Here is a 15,537-nt window from a genome sequence, read left to right as displayed (position 1 = left end):
GGAGGTTACATGGATTTATTTCTAACAGGTCCTACCAGACCAATCTTGTATCTTTCTTTGATGGAGTGATGAGATTAATGGACCATGGGAAAGTCATCCATACTGTTTACCTTGATTTCGGTGAAGCTTTTGATAGGGTCCCACATAATGTTTTAATAAGTAACCTGGAGCACTGCAGACTGTTAGGTGGATAGGAAAAGAGCAGTGTCAGGGGGATAGAATCTATGTGATTGAGATGCATTCCTAACTCAATCTGACTGCTTAGAAAAACAAATCAATGCTGCTACAAAGATATATGTAGCCAGCCTGTTATATGGAACCACTGCCATCAGGGACATTCTTTCCTTGATCTTTCTTTATGGCTTCACATGCTTTGTAGATAGCTAGGCTTTCCCCTATTACCCTGGTCCCATGAGAAAAGAATTACATCCGTTATCTTGTGGAGCAGGAAGCCAGGTAGCTCTTCACTACTATCTGCTTGCAGCCTTGGGGCGCCTTAGCTCCAAAGACTGTTTTTCACAGCTTCTTGGGAAAATGGGAGGGGGGGGGGGACTTGCTTTGGCAAATGCCAGCTTTAGCAGAACTGGCTTTCCAAGTGTGGTGCTTTGATGCCTGCTCAATAAATGCTACTGATCAATACTTCAGAGTCTGTTGGCTTAAGGTTCGAGATCTAACAAGTAGTTGTCAAGAGCACTGCAACTGATTGGAGAGAGGTGTCCATTGGGGTATCAAAGTTCTGGAGCCAGTACTTTTTGACATTTTTATAAATGATCTGAATGAGTGGGTAGAGGACAAATTAAATTTACAGATGACATCAAATCAGGTGAAATAGTGAACACCCTGGAAGTTAAAGGCAGAATTCAGTGAGATCTGAACCCACCGGAAAAGTGAGCGGATATGAACAAGATGAAAATCTTTCCATCTACATGTATATTTTAATTTTATGCCAATAAAGGTATTTTGTACTTGTACTTGCAATTCAACAAGGACAAATGCAGAGTTCTGCATCATTGCATTGGAGTTACTGTAAAGGCATTTCTCTGCAGTGGGGCAAAGTCATCCAGGTTGGTTAGGTCAACCCTCCAACTGTTCAAGCACGGCTAAATACATTATTTGCATACTCTCCTGGACAGTAGGGGGCCATCAGTCATATAAAAGCTCTGCTCCACATAACATATTTATTTTTATTGTTATTATTTAATTTGTTTACTATCACAGCTGCCAGTTCTTAGGCTATTTATTATTACTATTTAATTTTGTTTGATACCACAGCTCCCCCTTTCTTTACCTGGTTGTTGGTCAAAGGACACTGTAAAGTATCTACATAATATTCATGCAGATCCGAGCAAGGATGCCTTTTGAATCTGACAGATGTTCATTTTGTTGATTTGATGATATTTCAAGTGCAGCTGTAGTGTTTTCAGAATGGCATCCAGAGTGCTGATTACTTGGGATGACCTCAGCTGACTTGTGTCATAGTTTCTCAATTTCAGTTTTCAAACGATGATACTTAGTGTACTTCTCATGTTCTTTTCCAGTGACCCTGCTGTCCCCAAGTATTGCTTCATTGATGATGGTCACTCTTCTATCATTGCGATGTCCGGTGTGTTATGCATCAACAGTTTTGTTATGCATCAACACTTATTATTGTTATTAGTGTTAGCATTTGTTTCCACACCTTTGCCATGATTAGTCCTTTACTGGCTGGGACTTTGCCCCACTGCAGAGAAGACTGTACCCTAAGTGGCAAGCCCAATGCATCATTTTCAATAGTGGGGCTCAGTCATCCATGCTGGTTATATACCAGAGCTGTTACACAAGGGCCAGACAAAAACCAGAATTCATTCTTTTCCCCACAGACTGTCAAGCAAACAGAAAGAGGGTCTTGCCTTATTAATCCTGCTCTACAATCTGCTGCAAGACTCTTGTTCTGCATGCAGCTTCAGCTGATTGTTGTTGGTGTAACCGATAAGGCCTCATGAATGTTGAGAATGACAACCAGATCACTGTGCAACAAATAATGGGTGCTCTCATAGCAAAAGGAGATGAAGTGGCTGCTGATCTGGGCTGTGACGCCACATGGCACCTTATCCCTTTGTGCTTCATAGGCTGCTCCAATGCAGTCCTTGATCCACCCACCTACGCGTTGGAAGCCTTTATTGCCAGACAGTTCTTTCCATACAGCATGAAGAAAGAGTTTGTGTATCTTAAACCCTGTTTTCTACTAACATAAATGCAGAGAATCCTTCTCACACTGAATTTATGTAAGTCCTTCTCCTTAGGGTGCTTTGATTTAGGTCAAAAGGAAGGTAATGAGATTGATCCTCTGAAGATGCCAGCCACAGATGCAGGCAAAATGTCTGGAGAAAATGACACTAGAACACGGCCATACAGCCCGGAAACCACACAACACCCCAGTAATGAGATTGCTTGACTCGTAAGGTGTCCTCACCTTACACAAAGGAAAGGTGTGGTCTGAGGGTCACCAAATGGTCCTGAAAGATTCATAACTGACAAGACCCTGATTTCAGATACCCTTTTGTCTAACGTTATGGCAACTAGGAAGACAACCGTCCAAGTGAGGAACTTAAGATCAGACACCCTTAAGGGTTCAAAAGGTTTTTCAGTAAGTGCCCTTAAAACTTTACCCAGATTCCACATGGGAAGACTATGGCAAGTAGCAGGTGCCATTTGACCCACTCCTGTCAAGAATTTCCTAATCAGATTATTGGACACTTATTTCCTGTATCCTCTTTGCCCCAGTCTTGCTGCAACTGAAGTCATCTGTCTCCTTAGGGTACAGTGTTTTAAGCCTTATTTCCAACTATCTTTGTAATTGCTTCATGGAATCAACATTGTTTCTTCGTTGATCATTTACTGAAAACTTTCCAAGTGTAAGTATAAATTTGCCTAGTTGATTCTCTGTGGGATTGGACCATAACATCTATTTCTTCCCTGGGCAAACCCAATGTTTTAGGCCTAATCATTCAATGGCCCCACTGTCAATGGAAGCCAACTGGGATCCAGGTGAAGGATGGGACCCTGTCTGTGGCAGGATTCTCCATGGTTCTCCCCACACTAAGTCCGTCAAGTCCTTGCTTTGTCCTTCCTGATCTTTCTGACCACCTTGCCAAGTATGGAAATGGGGGGAGGGGGGGCAAACAGGAGTCCCTGTGGCCACCTCTGTCTCAAGTCATCCATCACCATAGCTGGTGCATCCTGGAAGCGAGAGAAAAAAATGCCTAGCTTTACAATTGTGTCTGGTGGCAAAGAAATCTATAATTGGTTCACTGAATCTGTTCATTATTCGCTGAAAAACCAGGGACCACTCTCCTCAATCTATTTCTTTACGGCTAAGCCAGTCTGCAGTAACATTCAGCACACTGCTCAGATGTTTTGCCCTGATAGATATTAAGTTTTTCTCTGCCCAAGTCAACTAGAAAACTGCCTCCATGTAAAGAAGGCACACCCTAATACTTCCCTGTCTATTGATCTGGGCTTTTTGCTGTGGTATTATCAGTCTGTATCACAAGTTTCAAAGAAAGACTTTCCTTGGCTTCTGCCCTAGAATAAGTAACTTCTGGAGGATTTGTATCCCTTTGGGCCTCTATTGTTGTTGGAGGAGAAAAAGGGATGAAAAGAACAAAAGGAAGACTGCTGTAAGGTTGTGGGTTGATTTCTGTTTTCTGTCCACCAGCCTGGCCTTGGTAACATTCCTCGGACTGGGCTGCGTGCCCAGGATTGCTGTTATCGTTAACCTTGCTGCCTATCTGTGCTTACTGTATGCGTGTGGAGTCTTACTTTCTGTTCGCGTGAGAACCTACTTTGGAGGTTGGGGTTTTGGGGGGCTTTACTTTGTGCTGTGGGCGGGGGCCAGAGAAGCTTGTAAAAGCAGCGTTCTGGTGGGGAAAGGTCAGAGTCTGCATTTCCTGTATTGTGCATCATGGAAGTTTAAGAAATAAAGAACTGCTGAAGTTACTTTAAGTCTGGTCCTTTCAGGTTCCTTACAACTGCCTTTGACTTTATCCCCTTGTTCCTAGGGAAGCTGAGGAAGACAGTGCCTTTTTGTTTGCTTCAGTTTCTATGAGTACCCTCTCCAAGGCCACCTCACCTAAGAGGAGTCTTATTGTAGCCAGGTTTGCTTTGGTCAAGGAGTTGACCTTTCCAGAGGTTTCACCAGATGGAAACATTAGCTGCTTGAGCATGAGCCAAAAGCTGTACATTGTCCAACAAAGCATCAGCCACAAACTGTACATCCTCTTAGATCTTGAGGAGTGATCTCATGAGAGTTGTGGGGTCAAATCCAGGGTCTCTCAGCGAGTCACTTGTCCAAACCGCCGCTGCTCTTGCAAAATTTGAAATGATGACAGATGTTCAAATCACCATCAAGCTGGCCTCATGGGATATTTTTAATGTTGCCTCGTTTTTGTGATCTGACTTGTCTTTCAGAATATTTTCACCATCTTCGGAAAGGATTCCTCCAACTATCTTTGCGATTGCTTCATGGAATCAACATTGTTTCTTTGTTGATCATTTACTGAAATGGAGGGCCACAACTGGAGCATCCACCAATGGAATCTTTAAATCGATTATATCATTATTGATTAAAGAATGGAACTTTTAAAAGAGGAATTCCTGATGAAGAGGTAGACCAGACAGCTTTGGTCACATATCAAATTGGGATGGAGCATCCCACAACAGGGCAAGATAGCTGTTTTAAATGCCCTAGCTTCCAGTTTACAGTATTGGTGGCTGTGTCTGCCTTTTCCTTTACTTCTTTGGACCCAAGGGTGGTAATCACCTTCTTAAACAGCCTATTGAAATGTTCTGGCTGGAACATTCATTCATCTCCTAGTTGTTCTCTTGGACTGAACTTCAATTGTACTGTACCCTCCTTCCTCTTGGTCAGAGGTTGCAGTGACCAATGTGATCGAGACGGCATCCTCTAAGGCAGCGGCAGATTCGCTGAGCCACCAAGGCATGTCTCTTTTTCTCTCTGAATTGTACCTGCATGAAGAAGACTGGTCCTGAAGCTCTTCTCCCTCCTCCTCATTAGAGTGTGCAGGGAAGAGAATGGGCCTTTTGATGTGCTTTGGAAAATGGCAAACTTTGAGTGTGTCCTCTTCCTCCGAGCTGGTGCCATCTTGGGCTTGTGTGGTTTTTTCTTGACTTCTTGTTAGCTGGGAAGACAGAAGCATTGCTCAAGGGCACATGCCACTGATCGACCCTCTCCTCCAAAGTGCTGTAGTTGAGATGCTTGCAAGGCATGGATGCCCCACTGAAATCCCCAGGGGCCACGGTGACTGCTGGGAAGAGGAAAGGGCTGGGTGCAGGGGCACCATATTTGTTGCACTTACCAGCTGAGGGAAAGATGACATCATGACGGGAATGATGCCTTGTAAAGGCTGGAAGTGCCAGGGCTAGAGTCTTCCTGCTGCAGGGGAGATCAAGCCCCACTGAAGTCTGGGAAGTAGCGAAGCCCCTGACCTCCAATTACGCCACCTGACCTACTGTACATGGTTCAGTTGAGGTTTGCAGTGATGAGCCTGAGTTGTTGACCTCCATCAGGTCAGAGGGACTCTTGAGACCCTTGGGCAGTGGCAGCCACTAGTTCTACTGAAGACTGGCTTTTTTGTGATCCTGGCCAGGTCCCAGATGAAGGATCTTCCAGAGGATTCTGACCCAGTTTGTTCAGGTTAGGACACGGGTCAGCAACCCACGGCCCATAAGCTGCAAACGGCTTTTTTGTACTTGTGGTGCGGATCCCAGCGTGGCTGCCCATTCCTGGGGAACGTGTGGAGAGGGGAGAAAAAAGCGGTGCCCGGTTCAGGCCGGGGCCGCCAACTGCACGCTCTCCGCTGGAGTGGAGAGCATGGAAAACCCCATCCCCTTCAAAGGGGGGGGGGGAGAGAGAAGAAAGCGGCGCCTGGCTCAGGCCAGGGCCGCCAACTGCACTCTCTCCACTGCAGCGGATAGCGTGAGGCTGGGGCCGCCAACTGCACACCCCTACATTCCTTTTCTATTTCTAGTACTTTTTGAGGCTGAAAAAAGCAGCCTCTTCACAGTTCAGGGAAAAAACTGCCTGGCAAACTATACTTCCCAGGAGACCTTGTGAGCCCCAAGGTCTCCTGGGAACTGTAGTTCCTCAGGCAGGTTTTAGCCTGAACTGCAAATAAGCCGCTTTTTTTCAGCCTCAAAAAATACTAAAAAAGAAAAGGAACGTAGGTAAGTGCGGGAAGGGGGGTTGGGGGTGTGCCGTAGGGGGCGCCGCTAGGGAGCTGTGGGGGTGGGGAAAAGGGGGAGGGCTGGGGCGATTTTCCATCCCCCAGGCGTGCAGCCGGTGCACAACACCCTCAGCCCCCTTAGTGCTCCGCCACTGCTGCAGGCACAGCCCAGCAGGAGACTATCACTTTGGCCTTGGGATATTTCTCTTCGAAAACAAAGTCTTCCACACCTCGTTCTCACATTCTATGGCACATGTGTCAAATTCAGGGCCCGCGGGCCAAATCAGGCCCTCTGTATAATTCTATCTGGCCCTCGTTAACACACACTTAACACCCCATTGTCTGGCCTGCAGGCCTGGAGCCATGGGGGAGGGGCAGTGTCGGACCTGGGGAAGAGCAGTGGGGAAAGGCTGCAGCCAAGGGAGCCTCTTGTACCCACCCAAACCAACAGCAGGAGCCTGAAGCTTGCAGCCTGCAGTGAGGGACGAAGGAGGAGGCAACTGGAGGAGGAGGTAAGCACCAAGCAGGCAGGCCAGGCGTGGGGGGGGGGAGTGGGCGGGCAGGCTTCCCCTCTCCGGGGCTGCTCTGTTTCCGTTTTGGGCCCAGCTGCCCCTCCCCGGGGACCCAGCTGCTGCCCTTTGGGGCTTCTCTGGCAGCAAACCTGCTCTGGGGACTGCAGAGAGAATCACACGGGACACTCAGTGTATTTATTAGAGGGCATTCGAAGAGCAGCTCCAACTGAGCCTCTGGGGCTGCAACTTGAGCATCAGCTGCCTCCAGTTTCCCTTTCGTTCTGCAGCTTTTTGTTTTCAACCCCGCATTTGCAAAAGGCCAGCCAGCTGAGAGATTCCCTCCCAGGGAACCGTATTTGCATGCAAACTTTGCAATCCTTTGTAAGTAATGCTCACCCCTCCCCAAAGTTGCAGACCCAAAAGGAGAAGGAAAATAATCTCCTCTCCTTGCAAGAGAGCTGACCCATTGCAAACACACGGCCCCAGCCCTGTAATCCATGCAAAAAAGGGGGACCATGAGTTACAGAACACCAAGCCAAAAGAAGGGCCAGCCCTCCTCTTTCACTCCACCCAAACTTGCAAACTCCCCGCATTCAAGTGCCTTAGCATCTCTTTGCGGACAGAAGTTGGTGTGTGTTTTTTTGCCTGGTGCTTTGCATGAGTTTTTTGCAAGAGCTGCCCCATCTCTGGGCCATGCTTTGGGTAAGGCGGCTGAGTGGAAGGGGCGGATGGGAGGTCCAGATTCAGCTTTGCGCCAGGGGAGTCCTGCTCTGACTTCTATGCATACCTGCAGGGTAGGCTGCCGTGTGGGATGAACAGAAGCTGCTGCTCTCCGTAGGGCAGAGGGGGTTTGCATGCCCGGTGCTGCCGGCAGCACCAAGTAGGCCACCGCTGCTGTCTTCTCTGCCCAACAGAGCAGGCAGCTGCCTTCTCCATGGGCAGAGGAGGTTTGCATGCCTGGCAATAAATGGTTATCCTGTTCAGCCCCCAACCTAAAGTGTGCTTTGAGTTTTGTCCCCCTGTGCAATTGAATTTGACACCCCTGTTCTATGGAAAGAAGGCCAGGGGGGATCCAGAGGAGGTGAAAAGAGATAAATATTACTGTAAAAGCCAGGATCACCAGAACTGGCTTTCCGAAGCTGAGTGCTTGTTGTCAACTGAATAAAGACTTCTGATTCTGCATCTAGAGTCCACTTATTGATCATTGGTCCAAGACTTAACAGATTTGAACCTGAGACTCTGATATTTACATTTGTTCTAAATTGGGCAAATGAAGTTCAGTGTGCCAAAGTATAAAGTGATGTACACTGAAACAAAAAATCCTAATTTTAAATATATGCCACCGATTTCTGAGCAGGACGAAACCAAAGTTGAAAGATGTCTTTGGGCATTGTGGATAGCTCAATGAACCTGCAAACTCACTGTGTGGCATCAGTGAAAAAGACAAATTTTATGTTGGGGAAAGAAATGGAGAATAAGTCTGCCAATATTGTAATGTCTTTGTATAGAGCCACAGTGCGCCTGCTTTTGGAATACCATGCACAGTTCTGGTCACTGTGTCTCAAAAAGGACATTGCACTATTGAAAAAAAAAAACTACAGAAGAGGGCAGCCAAGATTATTAGTGGCTTGGTGCACCTTCCTTACGAAGTAAGGTTGAAGACTCTTTTTAGCTCAGAAACTGATGACTTAAGTGGGGAGGACTTTAAAGAAGTCTGTAAAATTATGCATGAGATGGAGAAAGTGTACAGAGGGCATTTTTTCTCTGCCTCCCATCTATTAGATCTTGGGAGCACCCAATGAAGTTGATGGGCAATAGCTACAGCATAGACAAAAATACTTCTTGACTCAACAAGTAATTAAATTGTGGAATTCATGGCCAGTGGAGGTAGTACTAGTGATAGCTATGAGCATAGATGGCTTTTTAAAGGGTGAAACTCATAGTGGTTAGGTCCATCAATGGCTACTGTGGCCATGGTAAGTAAAGGGAACCTTCAAATTCAGAAGCAGCCAATGGTTGAACACCAGTGCTGGGAGGTAGCACAGGGGAGTTCCCTAATAGTTGGCCATTATGTGAAACAGAATGGATTAAGCTGACCTCTGGTGTGATCCAGTTCAGAGAGCACTGGATGTCAGAAGAGTCGCATCTGTTGATACTTTCACAGACTACAATCTGTTCAGCTATGGCATGCACAAGGGCATGATGGAAAAAATTGTCAACAATGAGTTCAAAAGGTTATGAAACATAAATAGCACATCCTGGCAACATTATATATAATGCTAAAACACAACAACTAATTTCAACAGTACAATAGTGATCCATGTTTGTGAGCAGCAACTCAAGTATTTTCAGGAAATAATTTACTTACATTTTATTTTTAGTTCACCTCTCTCACTGAGACTCAATGCAGAGTATACAGTATTTGTCAGTGCAATTAATTGGATGAGATATCTAGTGAGCAATGCTGTAGGACTAGCATTACATAAATTAGAAACAGAGCAAATGTATTAGACATAATATATCAGACAATTTGGAAAATGAGATTACCAAGTAAGAAAACAATATAACGAAAGCAGAATAATGCATACATCAAACAGATACTGAACATTATACAGTGGAAGAATCCATAGTCCTGTTCCCTTTATAAAAAGTTTCACCCTGAACCATTCCATTATACCTTTAGGAGAAGGCCCTGGTGAGCAATTCTACTTTACATAGTTTGCAGAAAGACAGAAATATGGGAACCTTAAGCCTGTAAAGAACAATTGCCTGGGCAACCTTCAATAAGATAATAACAATTTATCCACTCTTTGGAATTTTAGTTCTATATACTGTCCTTGTCTTTCATCAAGGAACGGTCATATTTAAATTTTTTATACTGAACACTGATGAGGACAACACATCAAAACGCATTTGGTATTTTATGATTTACAACAGGCATGTTCCATAGATTACAGGAACATTGTTCACTTATTAAAGGATACTTAATTTATTTTAGACAGTATTGATTTATTTAGACAGTGTATTGTCGAAGGCTTTCACAGCCGGATTCAACTTGTTGTGGTGGCTTTTCCGGTCTGTATAAAACTTGTGGTTTAGGTAAAAGATCCTCAATCAGCGGTACTTCCTGCATCTGTGGCTGGCATCTTCAGAGGTGTATCACAGAGAAGAAGAAAAAAAGAATATGCCACTTACTTTTTTTTTCCCCTCTGTGATACACCTCTGAAGATGCCAGCCACAGATGCAGGCGAAATGTTGGGAACAAGACCTACCAGACCACAGCCATACAGCTCGGAAAACCCACCACAACCAGTATTTAAACAGTGTATAGGAATGGACAACTCTATATTTTTGTTCCTCATTCTTTTCTGGTTTGGCTTGGCCCCATGATCCCTAGTACAAACATTTTATTTATGTGCCAGATAACTGCAGATTGTCAACCCACACATACAAAAAAAGGAATATGCCACTTACCTCCATTGTGTAGGTCTTCCCTGCACCAGTCTGCCCATAAGCAAAAATACAAATATTGTAACCATCGATGCATGATGTAATCAGAACTTGAACTTCCTGAAAGATCTTTTGAAAACAAAGCCTGCATAAGATACCAGCCAAATAATTCCCTCTATAGCCAAACTGGCCCTTCAAATATGTGTTAATGAGATGGTCAGTCCAGTGAATCCCTCTAAGGTTTGACAAAGACCAGAATTTGTTTAAATGAGAGGGTGAGAAGCGACTCTACTGGCAAAGGTGACTTAGTTGATAGTTCCATGGGAATGTCAACTGAATGCATGGCAGCTGTGAAAAAGGCAAACTCTATGCTGGGGATAATTAGGAAAGGAGTTGATAATAAAACTGCAAGGATTGTCATGCCCTTATGTAAAGCCGTGGTGCGACCGCACTTGGAGTACTGTGTTCAGTTCTGGTCGCCACATTTCAAAAAGGATGTCGAAGAGATAGAAAAAGTGCAGAGAAAGGCAATGAGGATGATTGAAGGATTGGAGCATCTTCCTTATGAGGGAAGGGACTCTTTAGTCGGAGAGGAGACATCTGAGGGGGGATATGATTGAAGTCTATAAAATTATGCATGGGATAGAAAATGTTGACAGAGAGAAATTTTTCTCTCTTTCTCACAATACTAGAACCAGGGGGCGTACATTGAAAATGCTGGGGGGAAGAATTAGGACTAATAAAAGGAAACACTTCTTCACGCGTTTGGAATATGCTGCCACAGGAATATGCTGCCACAGGAGGTGGTGATGGAGGAGAAGTCGATCTATGGCTACCAATCTTGATCCTCTTTGATCTGAGATTGCAAATGCCTTAGCAGACCAGGTGCTCAGGAGCAGCAGCAGCAGCAGCAGGCCATTGCTTTCACATCCTGCATGTGAGCTTCCAAAGGCACCTGGTGGGCCTCCGCGAGTAGCAGAGTGCTGGACTAGATGGACTCTGGTCTGATCCAGCAGGCTCGTTCTTATGTTCTTATGACACCTACTCCAGTAGATATTCTCTTCAGTTGAGAAACACTGAGATTTTCATCGTCATACTCACCCCTCTAATACATAGCAGGAGACTTTGTGAACTGAACTGTTGCAAACCCCAGAATACAGAAGCAATACTTACATCTTCCTGTGTTGATTCTGGAGGGAAAACCTTGTCCAGTTCAAATGATATCAGCTTCCCTTTGTGCCTGAGCTGCAAGGCAGCATCATCATCAGGATCAAAATTCACTGCATTGGCAGCATCCAGACCTTCTCCATCCTCTTTAGTTATTGGCCTGACACGGCCAAACACTCGAATATTTCCTTCAAAAGGGAATTAAAAAGTTTTTACATTTGAAGTCCCCTAATTAAAATGAAGCAGAGTATTCAGCTTCCTGAGAATGAAGACTCAAGGCCCTTCACCAAAATGTCCATGCTGCCACCAAAGAAATGACACAGACCTCTCAATCGCACAAGTTCATTGTGACATTTTTTCCGGAGCTGCAGTTCCCTGCGGTATTTTCTTAGTAGCTCCCGGGGTTTGTTGTCTGTTTCACCTCTTCCACATGAGAAGCTTGCCCAACTCTAAATGGAGAACCATGAAGATTGTAGAGGGAGGGCAAACATTTACTCAAGTAGATATCCAGTGGTATTATCATTATCACCTCCTTCACAATTCCTGGGACCACCTGGATTGTTATCTTTGGCTGATCACACACCATTTGCTTGGTGCATAATGTCCATCACAGCAAAATGTCCATCACAGCAAAATTCCTTGTTGTCCTCTGGCAGCAGTATTATTATTATTATTATTTTATTATTTATTAAACTTGCTATACCGCCCTATCCCCGGAGGGCTCAGGGCGGTGAACAACATAAAATCATACAAAAAACATAAAAATCTTAAAACAAGAGTATTATCATTTCTACATAATAGGGCCCGCGATGAGACCCATATGTTACCAATTCCGTTCCTCGTCTGGTCAAAAATGAGGAGGGGTCCCAATGATGTTAGGGGACCCTACTAGCGGGGGGGGGGGGGGCATTATCGGCGGCTGGACTCCTCCAAAGGCCTGAGTGGGAGATAATTCGGTTTTACAGGCCTCACCCCAGGAACTCCTCCAAGGTCCACCTGGGTGAGGGCCCGTAGAACAGCCCCAGTGTGATGGTAATGTGTTCCACCAGGCCGGTGCCAGGGCTGTAAAGGCCCTGGCCTGTGTGGAGGCCAGCCGCGTCATCGAGGGGCCAGGGATCTTCAGTAGATTCGCCTCTGCTGATCGCAGAGGATCTGAGTTTTGCACACACACCCCCGGCAGCCGCTGTGATGCTGGAATCGACCCCCAAACAGCATCCCTTTCAATGGTGTTTAAAACTAGAGAGCCCAAATTCTCCTTTTAAATCCACCTTAAAGGGAGAACCTGGGGTCCCCAGTTAAACAACATGTTTGTTGTGAGGGAGCAAGGGCAAGGAGATTGTAAGCCCCTTTGAGTCTCCTACAGGAGAGAAAGGGGGGATATAAATCCAAACTCTTCTTCTTCTAAACCAGGGGTAGGGAACCTGCGGCTCTCCAGATGTTCAGGAACTACAATTCCCATCAGCCTCTGTCAGCATGGCCAATTGGCCATGCCGGTAGGGGCTGATGGGAATTGTTCAGTTCAGGCTGAACATCTGGAGAGCCGCATGCGTTCCCCTACCCCTGTTCCTAAACTGAGGTGATCTCTTCAAGGATTCTCCCTTTAAATCCATGCACCGGAAGGGGGGGTGGATTTCAAAAAGCGAGTTATCTGGGGAAATTTGGGGGGTGCCTGCTGTCCAGGGGTGCAAATTGTTAAGCCGGTAGGAAGCACCAAACTTTCGAGGTGTATCTTTAGGAGTCTCTCCTAATGATACCACCCAGGTTTTGTGAAGTTTGGTTCAGGGGGTCCAAAGTTATGGACCCTCAAAGATGTAGCCTTCATCTTCTATTAGCTCCCATTGAAAACAATGGAGGATGGGGCACCCCCTTTGGGAGTCCATAGCTTTGGACCCCCTGGACCAAACTTCACAAAACCTGGGTGGTATCAATAAGATACTCTCCTGATAAAACATCCCAGGTTTGGGGAAGTTTGATTCAGGGGGTCCAAAGTTATGGACCCCATCTTTTATTAGCTCCCATTGGAAACAATGGAGGATGGGGGAACCCCCTTTGGGAGTCCATAACTTTGGACCCCCTGAACCAAACCTCACCAACCCCGGGTAGTATCATCAGGAGAGTCTCCCCAACAATCCCGGTAAGTTTGGTGCTGCTAGCCCAAACAATGCACCTCCTGCAGGCCAAAAACCGAAAAAGGACTAAAATGTCTTAAAAACCCACAATCGGAGGGGCGGAGCTTCGGACATGAATGGCGGGGTTCAAACCCGAGAAACCCCCCCCCCCCCTTACCTATGTCCATGGCTCTAGGACAGTCCCCTAGCAGCTTGTGGTCCAGGAAAATGCTCTAACTCCGTGAAGGTGGTGCGTTGGAACTTGATGAGCGTAATTTCCTGAGATGTTCATGGACTACAGGGTCGGTTTCAAGCCCGAACTGCCAGCATGGCCAATTGGCCATGCTGGCAGGGGCTGATGGGAATTGTACTCCGTGAACATCTGGAGTGCCATAGGTTTGTTAGGTCTTGAAACCTTAAGCCAATCAACAGACTCCAGAGTATTGATCAGCAGTGTTTACTGAAAAGGTATCGAAGCACCATACCTGGCAAAGCCAGTTCTGATGAAGCTGGCATTCACAGTTCCCTTTATCCCCTGCTGAAAGTCCCCATCCTGTTTTTCCAAGAGTTTGTGAAAAACAGCTTTTTGGAGCTGAGGCACCCCAAGGTCGGCAGTAGATAGCAAAAGAGAGGCACCTGCCTTCCTGACCCATGAGATAATGGATGTAATTCTTTTCTCATGGGACAGAGGTACCAGGGGGATTTAGTTATCTACAAAGTGTGTGAAGCCATAAAGTAAAGATCAAGGAAAGAATGCACAGATGGTAGTGTTTACAGCTGGCTGGTTACAAATATCTTTCTCGCAGCACTTATTTGTTTTAAGTAGTTACATTGAATTGGGGACGCATCCCAATCACATAGATAGCATCCCCAACATTCTTTGTGGGAGCGGGAAGGATTAATTTTGGAACTGCAATATCCACATAAGTGAAGCTTAAAGATCTGTGCCTTTAAGAGCCACTTGATGGGAGGAGTTAAGAAAACCATGCCTGGAGAGCTCTCTGCAGAAAAACTCTGGGGAAAGGAGGAAGTGCTTCCTCGCATGTACACAGAAAAACACGAGAAGACCCCTCTGCAAGCCCAATGTGCAGAGAAGAGTCTTAAAGGAAGCATTCCATGCATAATGGGCTTTCTACTGAAGTATTAATTATTTATGAGGAACCTAACAATGGAAAGGAGAAGCTCAACCCCCCAATATCCACCCATAACATAACCCTTAATATGTTCATATTGATCTTGAGATATGTTTGACCTCTGCTTTGGCATTCTGGAAGGCCTCTTCAAGGAGAACAGGGAATTCTCTGACTTGTTGCTTGAGGTTATTGTAATCATTAGTGAGAGTTCGAAGAGCTGGCTGGAGTGTAAGGAGATTTTTCTGCACTCCTACAAAGAAGTATAAAGGTGAGATCACTGATCCATGTAGAGAAAATTCCCCTTTTCAATACCACAGATAATTCCCATTCTTTGAAAAAGCCATAATAGGGCAAAGGGAAAGTTGAAAGTATCTCCAACATAAAGGAGGGATTCCACAGGTCCTCCTGAAATACATTCAGCCAGCTGGAAGCAATGATCCTTCATAAATGTGTCCCACCCAACTGGTATCCTGTCAGGTCCTCAGAGACAATATTCATTCACCTGCCAGGTTCTCATGCACAGCTTTCATTTCTATTTGTGCTCGGGCAAATGCTTCTTCAATGGCTTTGTTCTTGTACTCTTCCATGCTCCGCATTTCCTCCAGCATTTCTTCATGAGCTCGTTCAAGCTCAGACTCATACATCATAACCTAGAAAATGGGCCACAATGAAATCCCTAGATTGAAAGAGCCAAATCTCTGTCTTCCCTTACTTCCAATAGTCCCTTCCAAACTGATGGGAAGAAATTCAGCTCCAGTCGTACCGTACATTGCAGATGACCTCTAGGTATGCCAAATCAGTAATGAACTGTTACATCTGTTGGGCTCCAAGGAGCCACTGGACTCGAATCAAGCTGTTACTGCAGATCAGCACAACTACTCTCTGAAACTGTCTTCATGAAGTGATGAGTGTATGATGTGATGCTACCTGTGATAGCCTGATC

General features: G+C 45.5%; 1 protein-coding gene across 1 annotated transcript in view; it reads right to left on the bottom strand.

The window, feature by feature from the left end:
- The window catches only part of KIFC3 (kinesin family member C3), a 71,699-nt gene that overhangs the window by 31,626 nt on the left and 24,536 nt on the right, over nt 1–15,537 (bottom strand). The window contains exons 7-11 of the mRNA XM_048509215.1: nt 15,097–15,244; nt 14,693–14,844; nt 11,679–11,763; nt 11,360–11,541; nt 10,211–10,315 (exon numbers count right to left, since the gene is read on the bottom strand). Coding sequence (XP_048365172.1) covers nt 10,211–10,315; nt 11,360–11,541; nt 11,679–11,763; nt 14,693–14,844; nt 15,097–15,244 — 672 coding nt within the window. The remainder of the gene's footprint in view (nt 1–10,210; nt 10,316–11,359; nt 11,542–11,678; nt 11,764–14,692; nt 14,845–15,096; nt 15,245–15,537) is intronic.

Source organism: Sphaerodactylus townsendi, linkage group LG10 (assembly GCF_021028975.2).
Source record: "Sphaerodactylus townsendi isolate TG3544 linkage group LG10, MPM_Stown_v2.3, whole genome shotgun sequence".
Classification (NCBI taxonomy): domain Eukaryota; kingdom Metazoa; phylum Chordata; class Lepidosauria; order Squamata; family Sphaerodactylidae; genus Sphaerodactylus; species Sphaerodactylus townsendi.
This window is presented reverse-complemented; position numbering and strand designations above follow the sequence as displayed.